This window comes from Sceloporus undulatus, chromosome 3 (assembly GCF_019175285.1).
Source record: "Sceloporus undulatus isolate JIND9_A2432 ecotype Alabama chromosome 3, SceUnd_v1.1, whole genome shotgun sequence".
Lineage (NCBI taxonomy): Eukaryota > Metazoa > Chordata > Lepidosauria > Squamata > Phrynosomatidae > Sceloporus > Sceloporus undulatus.
In genome coordinates this window covers 187,619,632-187,633,433 of record NC_056524.1, presented here as the reverse complement: position 1 = coordinate 187,633,433, position 13,802 = coordinate 187,619,632, and the positions used below count along the sequence as shown (strand labels likewise).

The 13,802-nt window shown below is 37.6% G+C and overlaps 1 protein-coding gene across 1 annotated transcript in view; it reads right to left on the bottom strand.

Moving 5' to 3' along the window:
* Positions 1-3,646: 3,646 nt before the first annotated feature.
* Positions 3,647-13,802, bottom strand: part of EBF3 (EBF transcription factor 3) — a 211,589-nt gene continuing 201,433 nt past the window's right edge. The window contains exon 16 of the mRNA XM_042459287.1: positions 3,647-4,238. Coding sequence (XP_042315221.1) covers positions 4,207-4,238 — 32 coding nt within the window. The 3' untranslated portion in view covers positions 3,647-4,206. The remainder of the gene's footprint in view (positions 4,239-13,802) is intronic.

Here is a 13,802-nt window from a genome sequence, read left to right as displayed (position 1 = left end):
TTCCCAGAATTCCATAGCATTTAACCATGACAGTTAAATTGGTATGTAACTGGATTATTTCTGCAATGTAGATGCTGATTCAGATATCAACTACGATCAAAGATTTTTTTTTAATGTAGAGAAAGGAACTACAATTTTATTCAGATATTTAAAATGGTATATGTTTATGAACTCTTATATTTTTAAATGCATTTTTATTGTTGTAACCCACCTGGATTCTTCATGATTGGGCGGGATATATATATATATATATGTGTGTGTGTGTGTGTGTGTGTGTGTGTGTGTGGGCGCGCGCGCGCACACACACACACACACCCCATTCAAGGGATATAGAACTGCTGCAAAAAATAAATAAAAATAAGGCTGTGTTCAGATATTCTGCTTCATGGCATTTTGTGGCTATTGCACAGAAATGAGGAATGGGGCTTGCGGACAACAGCTTCAGCTTTTCAAAGTGCCTGTTGTGATATGTCAAGAAGGAACATGAAAGTATATCATGAAACCTTTTAGTTTTATTTGATACCAATACTGGTTTGGCTCAGTTGTGATCACTACCCACATGTGCCTGTACACAACTTTGCCTAGTCTTGTCTGCATTTTTTCATTTGTGCTAGAGGCAATCAGCCAGACCACCAGCATACACACTGCAGAAATAATCCAGATGTGTGCCACTTTAACTGCCATGGCTTAATGCTATAGAATCCTGAGATGTGACATCAGAGCTCTCTGACAAAGAAGGCTAAATGTCTCACAGAACTACAGTTTCTAGAACTCCATAGCATTGAGCCATGGCAGTTTAAGTGGCATCAACTTAACAGTGCAGATGTAGCCAAAGCCAAGCTCAAAAATTTAATTTTACAGGCTCCAGCCCCCAAACTTTACAACCAGCATGTGAATTGCTGGCAGGGGGATTCTAGCAGCTTTAATTCAATAATAATAATAATAATAATAATAATAATAATAATAATACTTTTCCAAGTTCTGTGCACAAACATATTTCCTCCTCAGCAAAAGCAGTCATCTGAAGAGCACCATTATTGTTTTGACTTCTTAGTGTTCATTTTTATTGGAATATAAACTCACACATGCAAACCCATCAATGAAAAGCAACAGTAAGTGATGTTGTGCATGTGTGAAACTATTGTCACAAGTGAAAGATCACCAGATTTTCACTTTGCCTGACAGCTCAAACGCAGTCGCTTTTACAGGAAGGCGAAGCCTTTGAGACATCTAGTGATACACCTGAAGATAAGTCCTCAGTTACACTTTCAGAATATATTGTTAAGAGTTTTAAAATGAATTAATAATTCCAACTGTTGCTGGCTTTTGTTTACTGTTATTTTAATAATCAAACCTGAAAAATTACCAGAAGTGAAATTCACAGACAAGAAATACTTTAATTAAATATTGTGTAAAATGAACATTTTATACAGTTAAATATCTGAAAAATGTACAGATAAAACAATCTTATTGTAGGGTCTTTAACAGTAAAATCTACCATTTAGTGAAGTTTTCTGTTTGGAGACAATGAAGCAATGAGTGCATTGACTAAGTAATCTAACTCACAAAACAAATTCCATTTATGAAGTAAACTTGCAAACTTTGTTAACATGTATGCATGACCTTTCTTTTCAAGATCAAAACCTTAATTATACAAAATAAAACTGAGGCAATTCAGTTTCAAAGTGACTTCTTAGGCTTTTCCACTTAGCTAAGCCTTGTTGGCTATCACAGAATAAATGTTCAGTACATTTATTACTTGTGATATCTTGTATCAATTTTAAAACCTTTTTTATAAACATTTCCTGAAAATGTGCATTTTCTTTTTGTATTAAAAATGGTCCCTCCTTTTTGCTTAGAACTTTTAATTCTGCTGCAGTTTGCAAAAGCGTTTTTGCAGTGCTGCATTTGCAAAGGACTTAGTGCAAAGAAAGAAAGGGTGGGTGGGAAATCGGCTGTCTATGGATTGGCACTAACAGGCACAAGATATTAAAGAGGTCGTTCCAGTTTACAAATTACAGTCATTGCTGTAGGTCATCCACCAAAAATAGAAAAAAAAAGGTTCTGGAAATGAAACAACTCGTAAAATTATGTATGATTCCAGTTGCATACAAAGCCTTTCTCTCTCTAAAACAGTGCTAGGTTACAGATGATGCAGAATGCAGCAGAAAGCAGACATACAAGGGAGTGACATAGCTGTACACCAAGGATGGTTTCAATCAAGCACGGCTGCGGTGCCAACACAAGTCATTCCCTTGGTGTTGGTACAAGCCTTGTTGAAATGAATAGAAAACTGCTAATTGCAACAGATTAACAGATCGCACCCCAGGTTTTGTGCTTTTGTACACCATCTATCATCCAGATGAAGTAGTGGTTAACTGTGGTGTAAGACCATGATAAAACAGCACAAAGGTTCTTCAGACAAGTCTACTTTTAAGGCATCTGAGAAGTTAATGTAGCAAACACTTTCATTGAAACATCAGAAGTGAATTTTATTCTTTCTTTCTTTTTTTTAGGCCTCTGATTTCCCCCCCCAGTAAACACAGTTCAGCTATGTGGCAAAGTCATGGGTGGCAATTAAAAATGAGTTTTTACAATCTTTAAAACAAACCTAAAAAAAAAAAAAGAAATCAGAAATGAGGCATAACAGAGGAACATTTAAAATAATAATAATAAAAAACCCAAACACAAAATAGGAGAACCTTCTTTTTTCCTGTGGCTGCATCACATGCATGTATTCTACTAGTATTTATTACAGCCATGTGGCACGATTTTGTTTTAACTATACAACAAACAACTTTATTTCAAAATTATTTGTTCAGATAACTTAAAAAATAATATAAAAATAAACAATGTATTTCCTCAAAATAACAAAAAGGATGGAACGTCCAAAAATAACAACTTTTTGAAATACAAATGAAATGAATGAACACAAATTTATTTTAACAGAAACATATGAAGGCAACTGTTCTTGGCTTAATGCTTTTCAGAGCATCTCAATACCAGTCAAAATGACAAAAAACATACATACAAGGGGGCAAAAAAACCCGAAAAGCAATATACAAAATTTTAAAGATAAATACAATATTTATAATCAATATGTTACAAAATAAACTCCCTTGGTGATTGCAAGTGTTTATGTGAAAGAAAGTGTTGCAATGTATGACTATTTTATTCCTTCTTTTTTATAAGGAATAAAATTTGCTCTTCTAAATATTTAAGTGGATCTGAAAAAAATTCAAGACAAGTGTATAAATATTTAGCTACAACTTTGGCAAAATCACAAAAGTCTACAATTTTATAACCACATACAAAACACATTAGGGAAGAAGGACCTAGAAGTCAAAAGGACAATTTTCTGGTACAAGAAACATAGACTTCACAGTAGCCTAAGAATGCAATAGTATACAGTGCTAGCAAAAGTTGAAAAAATGTTGCAGATCACACTTGCTTAACAGGAAGCTCTAGCAGTGGAAGTATATTTTTTTAACCAACAGACAGTAGCATTTTTTCTCTCTGTCAGTGTGCTTGTTGAAGGCAAGAGAATTCAATATCAAAGTTACAATTTCTAACTACAATAAGTTACAAAGTTCCATTTCATTAAGATGAAGTTAAGCAATGATAAACCCTCCCTCCCTCCCCTGTTCCCAAATTATCCCAAATCATATATTCATCCTTTTTTTTCCAGTTTTGATGGCTCATAACCTCCTTGGCCCCCTTTTTTCACCACAAAAAAATATTTCACATTATAGAGATACACAACCATTGTGAATCTAGTTATGAGTACAGAAAAATGTTTTGGAGGCATTTTTCATCAGTGTTTCATGATAATCAAAATGGTGCATCCACAAAGTTTTTCCCGACACATAGCAAGTACTAGACATAGCCAAGACGTAATCAGAAACTTTATACAAAATAGGCGTCGCTTTTTCCTTATTCTTCAGGACCAAGAAATGTGAAAATATGGGAGTAGTTCAGTCAATAAAATGGAATTGTTCATGAAGAAGTCGATTGTTTGCATGTAGATTCTTAGTAGTTTAAATAAAATCTTTAAACAAAGTTTTTTTTTTTTTTTTAGTATTTCAATGTTTTGCTGATTGTATTTTGAAGATACTGGTACCATCAGCATGTCTTATATACTAAACTTGTCCCCTAAAAATCTCATCTTCTGAAGCTTGGTGCTACAGTAGGTAAACAAATATGAATTTACATTGGTGGGACTACAAGCCCAGACATAGCTGAAAGAAAGAGAAAAAGAACTATTAATATATAGGTTTATACATATACACGTGCATTTTAACTTGCACAGAGGATGAAGAAAAAATCTATCATGCAGCAATAATGTCTGCAAAACAATTAGGAACATCCACAGAACACATTTCATAAAATATATGGGCCAAGAAAAATACTGCTCATGCAGTTTTGCAGGCATGTACTTGAGCAAGCTATGTGTTGGATTAGGCATGTGACAGATGCGAAACAGATTCTGCGGATGCAAAGATATTGCACCTGAAAGTGAGCTGTGACATGCAGTAATAAACTTCTGCATGTAGAGATTATCTCTGGATCACAGACCGAGCATGATATGATGGTGGAGGGTTGTTGTTTTGCAGCGTGGAGAGAGCAGGCTCTGAATGGACCATTGATGGACCTTATCAGCATTTAATGTTACAGCATACTTTGCATGCAGTAGCTGCTGGACTATTTTTGCCATCCGTTGCTAGTATAATAGGATATCCAATGGGGGAGGGAGCTTTCTTTTCTTTTTCCCCATACATTTTACTTTTTTTTAAATATAAATTTTCCAAGAGACCACTCTGTAAAGACTTCACTTTTAAAATGAAAAGGATTCTGACATTTTTTTGTGCAAAGCATCCTGCCTCCTACATGTGTGATATTTCTCTTAGCGTTTTGTTAATGGCAAACAGTGGCCCAGACTCCCTAGAGACTGCCTATGTTGACAGCTGAGAAACAACATGGTCACTTTTGGTAATGTCAGACAAGGCCAGCTCACTCACCAATCAAGGACCAGACACTTCTCAAGTTCCCTAAATGAAAATGCAACTAACCTTAGCTGCTTCTCTGTTTCTAAGCACTCAAGCCTAAGTGGAAACCCTCAGTTTTGGCGTTCTGTTAATTGTACTTTATCCTAATAATATGCTGGCTTTTATAAGTCAATGACTTTCTGAGAACAAAGTCAAGTATAGCACACCTGCTTTGTAATCTGTCTAGGTATTATAAGATACAAGCAATTAAAATTGTCCACTTGCTACCTCATTTGGATTTTTAATATTTAGAGGACTAGACGGTGTTCTCTTCTGTGCATGACATAAGAAATCTCAGGCAGAAGGTATCCATCAGAATACCTTGCATCACGATAAAGCTGTAGAGAGATCTTAATCCCTTTGTTGTAAGCACTGGGAACTGGCATTAACTCTTGAACTGAAGTTGTAACCATCATTGTTACCGCCTGAGCACTGGAGCTGTAATTGTGCAAAGCACTTCTGGATGACAGGCCAGTTGGTATACCCTTGTTGTCACACACATGGTACAAGTACTGGGCTTGTAAAGCATAGCGATGCTAAATTTTGTCATTATATTCTATTTAACTCCTTGGAAGGAATATAATTTGGACTCTTTTAACCTTATGGTGTTTAAATTTTGTCACGATCATGTTTCCCATTAATTCATGTACAAGAAACATTAATACATTTTTGATGTAGTGATGTTGACTTCAATTTCCCAGTTCATTAATTTCAAAAAATATCAAATTATCTCAGATTTGCTGTTATGATTTTTCTGAAAACTTGTAAGATGTACATGTTTCTTCTGTAATACAATCTCTTTGTGTGACCATCCATGTGCCAGAGAGCTAACATTAAGGATCCATGCTGTATTCAGTTTTGTTCACTGTAACTTGAAAGCAGCTCCACCAGCGCACTGAATATTTATCAAACTTATTTTTTTTTCTCAATAGGTTTCTCTCCCCACCCCCTCTTTTAAAGAAATGTCAGCAATTTCTCTTTCCCAGCTTTCTCCTGGGGAGGTGGCAATCTTTACACCTGCTCCCTGGAGAGAGATAAAATTGCTTTGGCTGAGAATATTAATGTGGCAGGACAGAGGGTGTGGAGTGCCATAGTTCAAAGCATAGCTCCTCCCCTAAAACCTCTTCTTTTGCCCTTTCTTCTCAGCACCTATCAGTATCAGTTCTGATTTCAATGGTTTTCCACTTATGGAAGCATGTAGGAATTTTTTACCCTATTGTTGTGTGCCTTCAAGTCATTTCAGACTTATGGCAAACCTAAGGTGAACCTATCATGGGGTTTTCTTGGCATGTTTCTTCAGAGGGGAGATGCCATTACCATCCTCTGAGGCTGAGAGAGTATGATGTGCCCAAGGTCAACCAATAGGTTTGCATGGCTGAGTAGGGACTCAAACTTTGTTCTCCAGAGCCTTGGTCCAATGCTCAAACCACTATGCTACTCTGGCTCTCATTTTTTGTCCCTACTGATTTTTTTACCCTACTGAGCCATAATGGCTGGTCAGCAGTTGAACTCCCACCCCCTGCAATTTATATCACATTGACCTAGTGGTGAGACTGCTTGCAGGGCAGATATCAATGTTGGTCAGGTTGGCAGATGCAATGTGGGTTTAAGGTGAAAAATATCTTAACTGGCTGTTCACAATGCTGACACATCTGTGAAGAGGTTGGAAGGCTATTCCTTTCAAGACTTTGAGGCTAGAAGGGACAGGGCCTCCAGGTGAGTTTACTTGGTTCACCCATAGCATCCCTGTAATGCTTGAGTTGGAGTGGGCAGAGTTTCACTGTGGCACTTTAAGATGTGGGTCACAGTTTGGTGAAAAATTAGACATAGGCCCTGCATCGGGACAGCTTGTCCAGAAAATGCTGGGGAAGTACTACGTTGAACCCCTCCAACACATGTAATGAGTCATGTATACTTGTTGGAGGTTATTTATATTATATTATGTGTCCACTGAGGGTACCTTATATTTGTATGTCACTCTTTTTAATCCCAGAAACATGTTTTGTGTCTCTCTTCTTGGGATATGAATGCAAAAGATCTTATAACATCATGGTAGCCAACATTTTGGCAAATATACTACAAATCAAGTCAACTGAATGTCAATTACAGAACATATTCAGGCTCTCTAATGCATGTTCTATTGTCATGAAACAGGGAGTAGCATAACAAGGGAGAGGCAGGCAGACATATAAGTCCAGTATGCAACAGACCTCTTCACTGTTGCATCTAAATGTGGACAGAGTGCCAGATATGTACTATAGCTATTTTTAATTAATTTATTTAGTATCTCTGCATCTGACTACCTTCACTATAACATATACATGACATTACATAAATAAGTGTGTTTGCAGATGTGATCTTAGTAACTCTAAAAGTGCAGAGCCTGATGTTCCAGTAGAGAGCTCCATGGAACTAGGGATATTCATAAAATCTTCTCCTACAGATCAGATGCAATAATGGGAGTTAGTGAGTCTACATTAAGGTAAAGGTAAAGGTGTTCCCTGTGGACAAGGTTGCCAAGACCTATCTGACCATAGGGGGCAGTGCTCATCTCCGTTACTAAGCCGAAGAGTCAGCGTTGTCAGAGACTACTCTATAATCATGTAGCCAGCAGGATTGCACAGAATGCTGTTTACCTTCCCACCAGAGTGGTACCTATTTATCTACTTGCATTTGCATGCTTTCGAACTGCTAGGTTGGCAGAAGCCAGGACTAGTGATAGGAGCTCACCCCAGGCCTCGAACTGCCAACCTGCTGATCTTACAATCACCAGAGTCAGCGCTTAACCACTTCAGTATGTGCAAGTGTTTGGGGAGGGATTCAGAAACATCTGGGGAGAAGTCATAAACATCTGGGGAGCTAGTAGCCCTCCAGATGGTATCATACGTCAACTCCCATCAGTTCAAGCCAGCATAGCTCACAGTCAAGCATGATGGGGACTGTAATCTAGCAACATTTAAAGGGCCACAGGTTGTCATTCCTGGCATCACATGTACTGATTTTTTTCTCACACATTTCACTGCTAGCTTGAAAAATGTGAATTTATTTTGTTTAAAGATACTGGAGAAACTTTACCTCCAAAAGTATGTTTCCCCCTCCTTTTTAATATATATATATATATGCTGCCCCGTCTTAGACATAATTCATGGGGTTAGGCAAACCATGTACATGAAAGTTTGAAACATGCTTTTGTTTATATGGAAAGATTAGTCACAGGTTTACAGATGGAGCACAACAGCCAGCCACTCTCACATTTCAACCACTATGTGCCATTGCTTGGACTTCAGCCAGTTTTTGCCAGCTGTGAATTCTCCCAATATGGCTCAATTCCAATACAGTTAGCTCCTGCACAATGGTACCATCAGGACTGGGAGAAACAGTGCCAAATGATGGAGCACAGTGATGTGCTATTCACAATCTTTGGCCAGTTCACATTCCCTTGTGGTAACCACAGGACATTGACAAGGGATGAAGTGAAGTCTTGGCTATCTGCTACAGCAGCAAGCTCTCTGCTATTAATTGACAGCAATAAATACTAATAACACTATTACCATTTCATAGCAAGTGTTCTGTTGAATTTGGGCCAACATTGGCAAATGCATCATTCAGCCAGTTTTCACCATCCTGATTGCACAAAAAGAATGTAGGTTCAGTATTCTGTATGGTCCATTACTGAAACAGTTTACAGAATACAATTTTGATACTCATACTTAGTTTTGTTAGATACTACTGAAGATCTGAAGACCCTTCCTCAAAACAAACAAACAAACAAAAACAGTGGTTTGACATTTTCTCCAGAAACAAATACAAATGTTGTATCTTTTACAAATGATAACAGTCTTGCAGACAGGGCATGAACTCAAAGACACCATTACCAGTGCCATCAAACACATGGAATGCTTGCTGCTTTTATGCTGAAATCATATACCCATTTATCTGAGTTTACAGCTCATTGAAATTACTTGGACTTGCATCTGTATAGACCTGCATAGTATTGCACTGTTAATGTCATAACAGATACGCAGCATGACAGAGTGATTACAATTTCAGACTGGGGAAGCCTGGGGGCCTTTCACAGTACATGATTATAGCACTATGATGTCCTTTAACTGGCATGATGTCATTCTCTGGAATTCTGGGCTTTGTAGTCAAGAGAGGCACTAGAGTTCCCTGGATGAAAATTATAAATACCTCTTGAAACCACAAAAAAAGAGGATTCCATAGGATGGGACCATGGCAATTAAAGTGGATTCACAGCATTATAACTGCGTAGTGTGACAGAGTGAAGCCTAAATATCCTAAAGGTATCAAATTCTGTCTGATCTTGGAAGCTAAGTGGAAGCCAGCCCTAGTTAATACTTGGATGGGAGACTGCTAATGCATACCAGGTGCTGTACTCTATATTTCAGAGGAAAGAGCTGGCTAACCACGTCTGAGTATTTCCTGTCTAAGAAAACCCTGTGAAATTTATGGCATTGCCATAAGTCAACAGGCAGCTTGAAGGCACATACACAAAGTGTGAAAAGGCCCTAGGATCAAACCTCTGCAAGATGCTGTCTAGATCATATTGAGCTATGAATTATCTCCCATCCTAACCTAGCTCACAGTGTTGTTATGAAAATAAAATAAGAAAAACAATAGCCTGAACTCAATGGAAGGAGACAGGGTACACATATGATACAAAAACAAACCACAATATTTTTTCAGGCAGGATGAGAACTAAGTAACTTATTCTTTCATTCTTCTTGTTCTCCTGGCATTCACACTAAGCTCATAACCACAGAGGCATTAGTATATATTTTCATGGAGTATATGTTCATAGATATACCTTGTTCCTATTGCATATGAACATACAAACCCTTGCTCTCATTAGCATGCAAAAGGATGCCTGCCCAAATCACCTGCCTAGTGAGAATCATGACCTTCCTAGAAACTGAAGTAATGCTGGCATCAGTGGATGTGGCAAAGAAAATAGCATTGACTCCTAAGTTCTCCAGGGCTTCTCATGTTACATTTATAGTACTATTCATATTTCCTAACACTCTTATAATGCACTATAAGAAGGGTTTCTTATCCTTTCCTATCTTTGACCACAACACACACAAAAAAGGCAAATACTAAAAAGAGACTCTGGCTTGAAAAATGAAAGGACATGATTTATGAAATACAAGATTTATTTGGGTATATGGAATTGTTCAGTTACACCACTCTTGCAGTCTACAGCTCACCTAATATCTGCAAATGAATAGCAACTGCCACCAAATATGCTCCTATGCACTGTTGCAAGTTCATTCCTGCAGTGTCTCTCAGCTAAAGGGGTTTTAATATCTCTTTAAAGTTACAAGATAGAGAAGCCAAGTCAGTCATGCAACCATATAATCTCCCCTATTTTAGCACTTGGATTAAAACAGAGTAGTAAGGAGTCAATGAATCTATAGTTTGATAAGCTAGCACTGATTGCTATCAAGTCATCTTTTCCATCCCTTTTCTCACTTGATGTTAAGAACATGCATATGCCATTACTTATTTTACTAAATTCAGAAGGACAGACAGTCTAGTCAAGGAACTGGTACTTAAATACATTTTCTTGCTGATGAAAGAGAAACAAACACAAGAATCCTTAGGTGCAACAGGCTGCAATGCACAGATGAGGCAGGTGTCAGGGTTATATTGTAGGTGATCATCCCTTTGATCATTGTTTGCAAAACTGAGACAAGCAAATAAACTCAACTACATGACTTAAGTCTTTATGTTATCAAGAGCTAATTAAGTATGTTCATTATGGACATTTCTGATTAGAGATGCTTATATCTGTTTGCCTGATTCACAGCATGTCATAGGCTGTAACCGCACTACAGAAATAATCCTTGTTGACACCAATTTCACTGCCATGGCTCAATGCTATTGAATTCTGGTATTTGTAGTTTTGTTGTAGCTCTCTGACAGAGAAGGCTAGATGTCTTACAAAACTACAATTCTGAGAATTCTATAGCACTGAGTCTTGGATTATTTCTGCAGTGTGGATGCAGTCATTGTTATACTGCATTATAATTGGAGATCAGCACAGGTTTTAATGATGTGCATGTGCCCATGAGCAATGACAACTGTGTGCAATGAAGACTGTGATAACTGTATCAGGCTGCAGGATAGCAGATACTATAGCTGGAAAGATCCAGTACTGCAAGTATTACCAGAGCAGTGTGGAACAGTGACCAGCATCACTGATGAAGTAGTAGATTTTACACCATGGGATAATTACCATGCTTTCTTCATTCATATTCCTGGATCTGAGAGCCATAAGGTCAGCAATAATGGTCCCTGGTTTTCAGGACTTGCTGTACCTGAGAGTCCCAGCTCAAGATCTGTGGCTCTGAGTCTAGCTCTTGCCCTGAATTTTGGTCTAGCACCTTTGTGTACTGCCACTGATGTAGACTCAAGGTGATTAACTTGGACTCAAATCAGATTCATGTATCTTCAATGACTTGACTTGGACTTGACTGGGCAATAAATGACACACTGACTTGACTTGCAACATACATATTTTTAGCGACTGACTTGTTGGCCTCATTCACTTTCAGCAGCACGCACAACTTGGTCCCAAACGGTGGAGTGCATTTCTCAGAGGGGAACAGCAAATGCATTTGGCAATGAGCTTGAGCCAGAAAGCTCCTTCTAAAATCTTTTAAAATCTTTAGAAAGCTCCTCCAATATACAGTGGCGGCAGGCTACCAAGCAGACCATATGCCCATTGCCTAATGTATTTGCTGTTCCCCTCTGAGAAAAGTGCCATATCTCATGGCTCCCAGACTTGAAACTCGACTTGAGACTCAACTTGAGATTGAAGGCAGAGATCTGAGAACTGACTTGAGACTTTGGCTAAAATAACTGAATACATCACTGCATACTGGGCTACTGGTCTTCTGACCTGGGTAGCAGCTCCTCCTCTGTGTCATGCCACAGCTCAACAGTGGGGTCATAAGAGAAGAATCTGTTGGTTAGTCATTCCTAAAATGTAGTCACTTGCTTGGGCAGAAATTTGGTTAGCACATAATTCTGTATTAATCTATTCAAGCCTATAGCTATAATGAGATGAGAATTTATTATTTATTTCTTGGTTGCTTCTGTTTAAAAATAATCACAGTTCCTGGCTTCATCCAAATCTGGACACTATGACCAATATTGCATTTTACTGAAACAAGCCAACTTCAAACCATGGTTAATTATCCTGCATTGTTTTAATAAATCATAGATTCAAGTGACCATATATCCTAGTTCAGGAACCCCCCCCCCCACCAACACACTTTGTTAACTGAAATCAGAAGTGAGTGCCAGAAGAGAGAGGAGGGAAGAACACACCAGCCTGAGAAACACGCACATAATGTTAAACAGTGGTTTAGCATTTCATGCAAATCAGGCCAGTCTCTGAGCTGCTTTACACATACATGCATGCCACTTCATTGTAAACAGCTTAATGGTTAAAAAATTTCACTGAAAAGCACTGTGCTTAAGATGATGTGAGGTGATCTGTGGCTTATGGTAAGTAATGCCACATTCAAACATGCTTTATGTTGCATTCATCAAGTGATGAATACACATATATCAGTCAGCCACCTTTTACCAAATTGATCCTGTGACACATGGTACCTTGTTAGCTCCTGCTCTCTGCATATGGCATGCTATAATCAGGATAACATGGGTAAAATAAGTTTGTATGTGTTTTAAGACTATGAAAATTGTTACATAGTGTATGTGTGATACATTTCTAGATGATCATGCCCAAACTGGAATGCCTTAAATTAATTTAATTTCTTAAAAAAATGCTAAAATGCATGGGGGGTGGGGGTTGGCTAGATATAGAAAAGATCTGTGAGGCCATTTTGGATCTGTAAGAGTGGCAATGAACATCCAGCTATCTAGTGAAGTCTATCCTATTCAATACAGAGATTAGTAATGCCATTCTGTACATGTTTATTTGGAAGACACACTGAATTCAATGGGCATATCATTTTTAAAAAGACAAAGAATGGTCACTACAGTTGAAACAATCTAGGTTTTCTAAGCATTGTTAGATACATTCTGGAATATTTTATCGTCGCCAGTGTTGCATTTTGAATATCATATTTCCATATTTATTTTGGCTGTAGGAAGCATAAAGTAATTTTTAAAAAAACTGTACTGTGTCAAGAAGAAACTGGTATTTATAGAATGATGATGTCAAAGGTTAATTGCTGCCTTAAAACTAATTTATCAATTGCTATAATAAAGTAGGAGATATCTTTCTAAGTTCCACCTTTATTCATTCATTCCTTACTTCACACTTTTGTCAAATTTATACTTTTTAAAAATTAAACATTTGATATTGTTGTTAAACTAGCAGTGTAGGAGTCTGGATATTGATTATGGGCCTTCAGATTTTCACATCATTATAGGTTCTATCAGAATAAAATGGAAGTGGAATCTCCCTGGTATACATAGGGGGCCTATAAGTGAAAATCTATTTTTCTTTTCCAAGATGTCCTGTTCACTGTGTTTCTTTCACATACCTGGGCAAAGCAGTTACTTGCTCTACTGTCATATAAACTGCTGGTTTGTCCCTGAATCTGGTCTCAAGGGACATATTGTATGTGGAATTACCAAAGTAACTAAATGGTTTATGTGCAAAAGTTTCACACTTGCTTAGCACAGTTTTACATAACTTCACATCAGCTTGGTCAGAACATCTGAAGTAATAATATGAACCATCTATGGATAAATGCC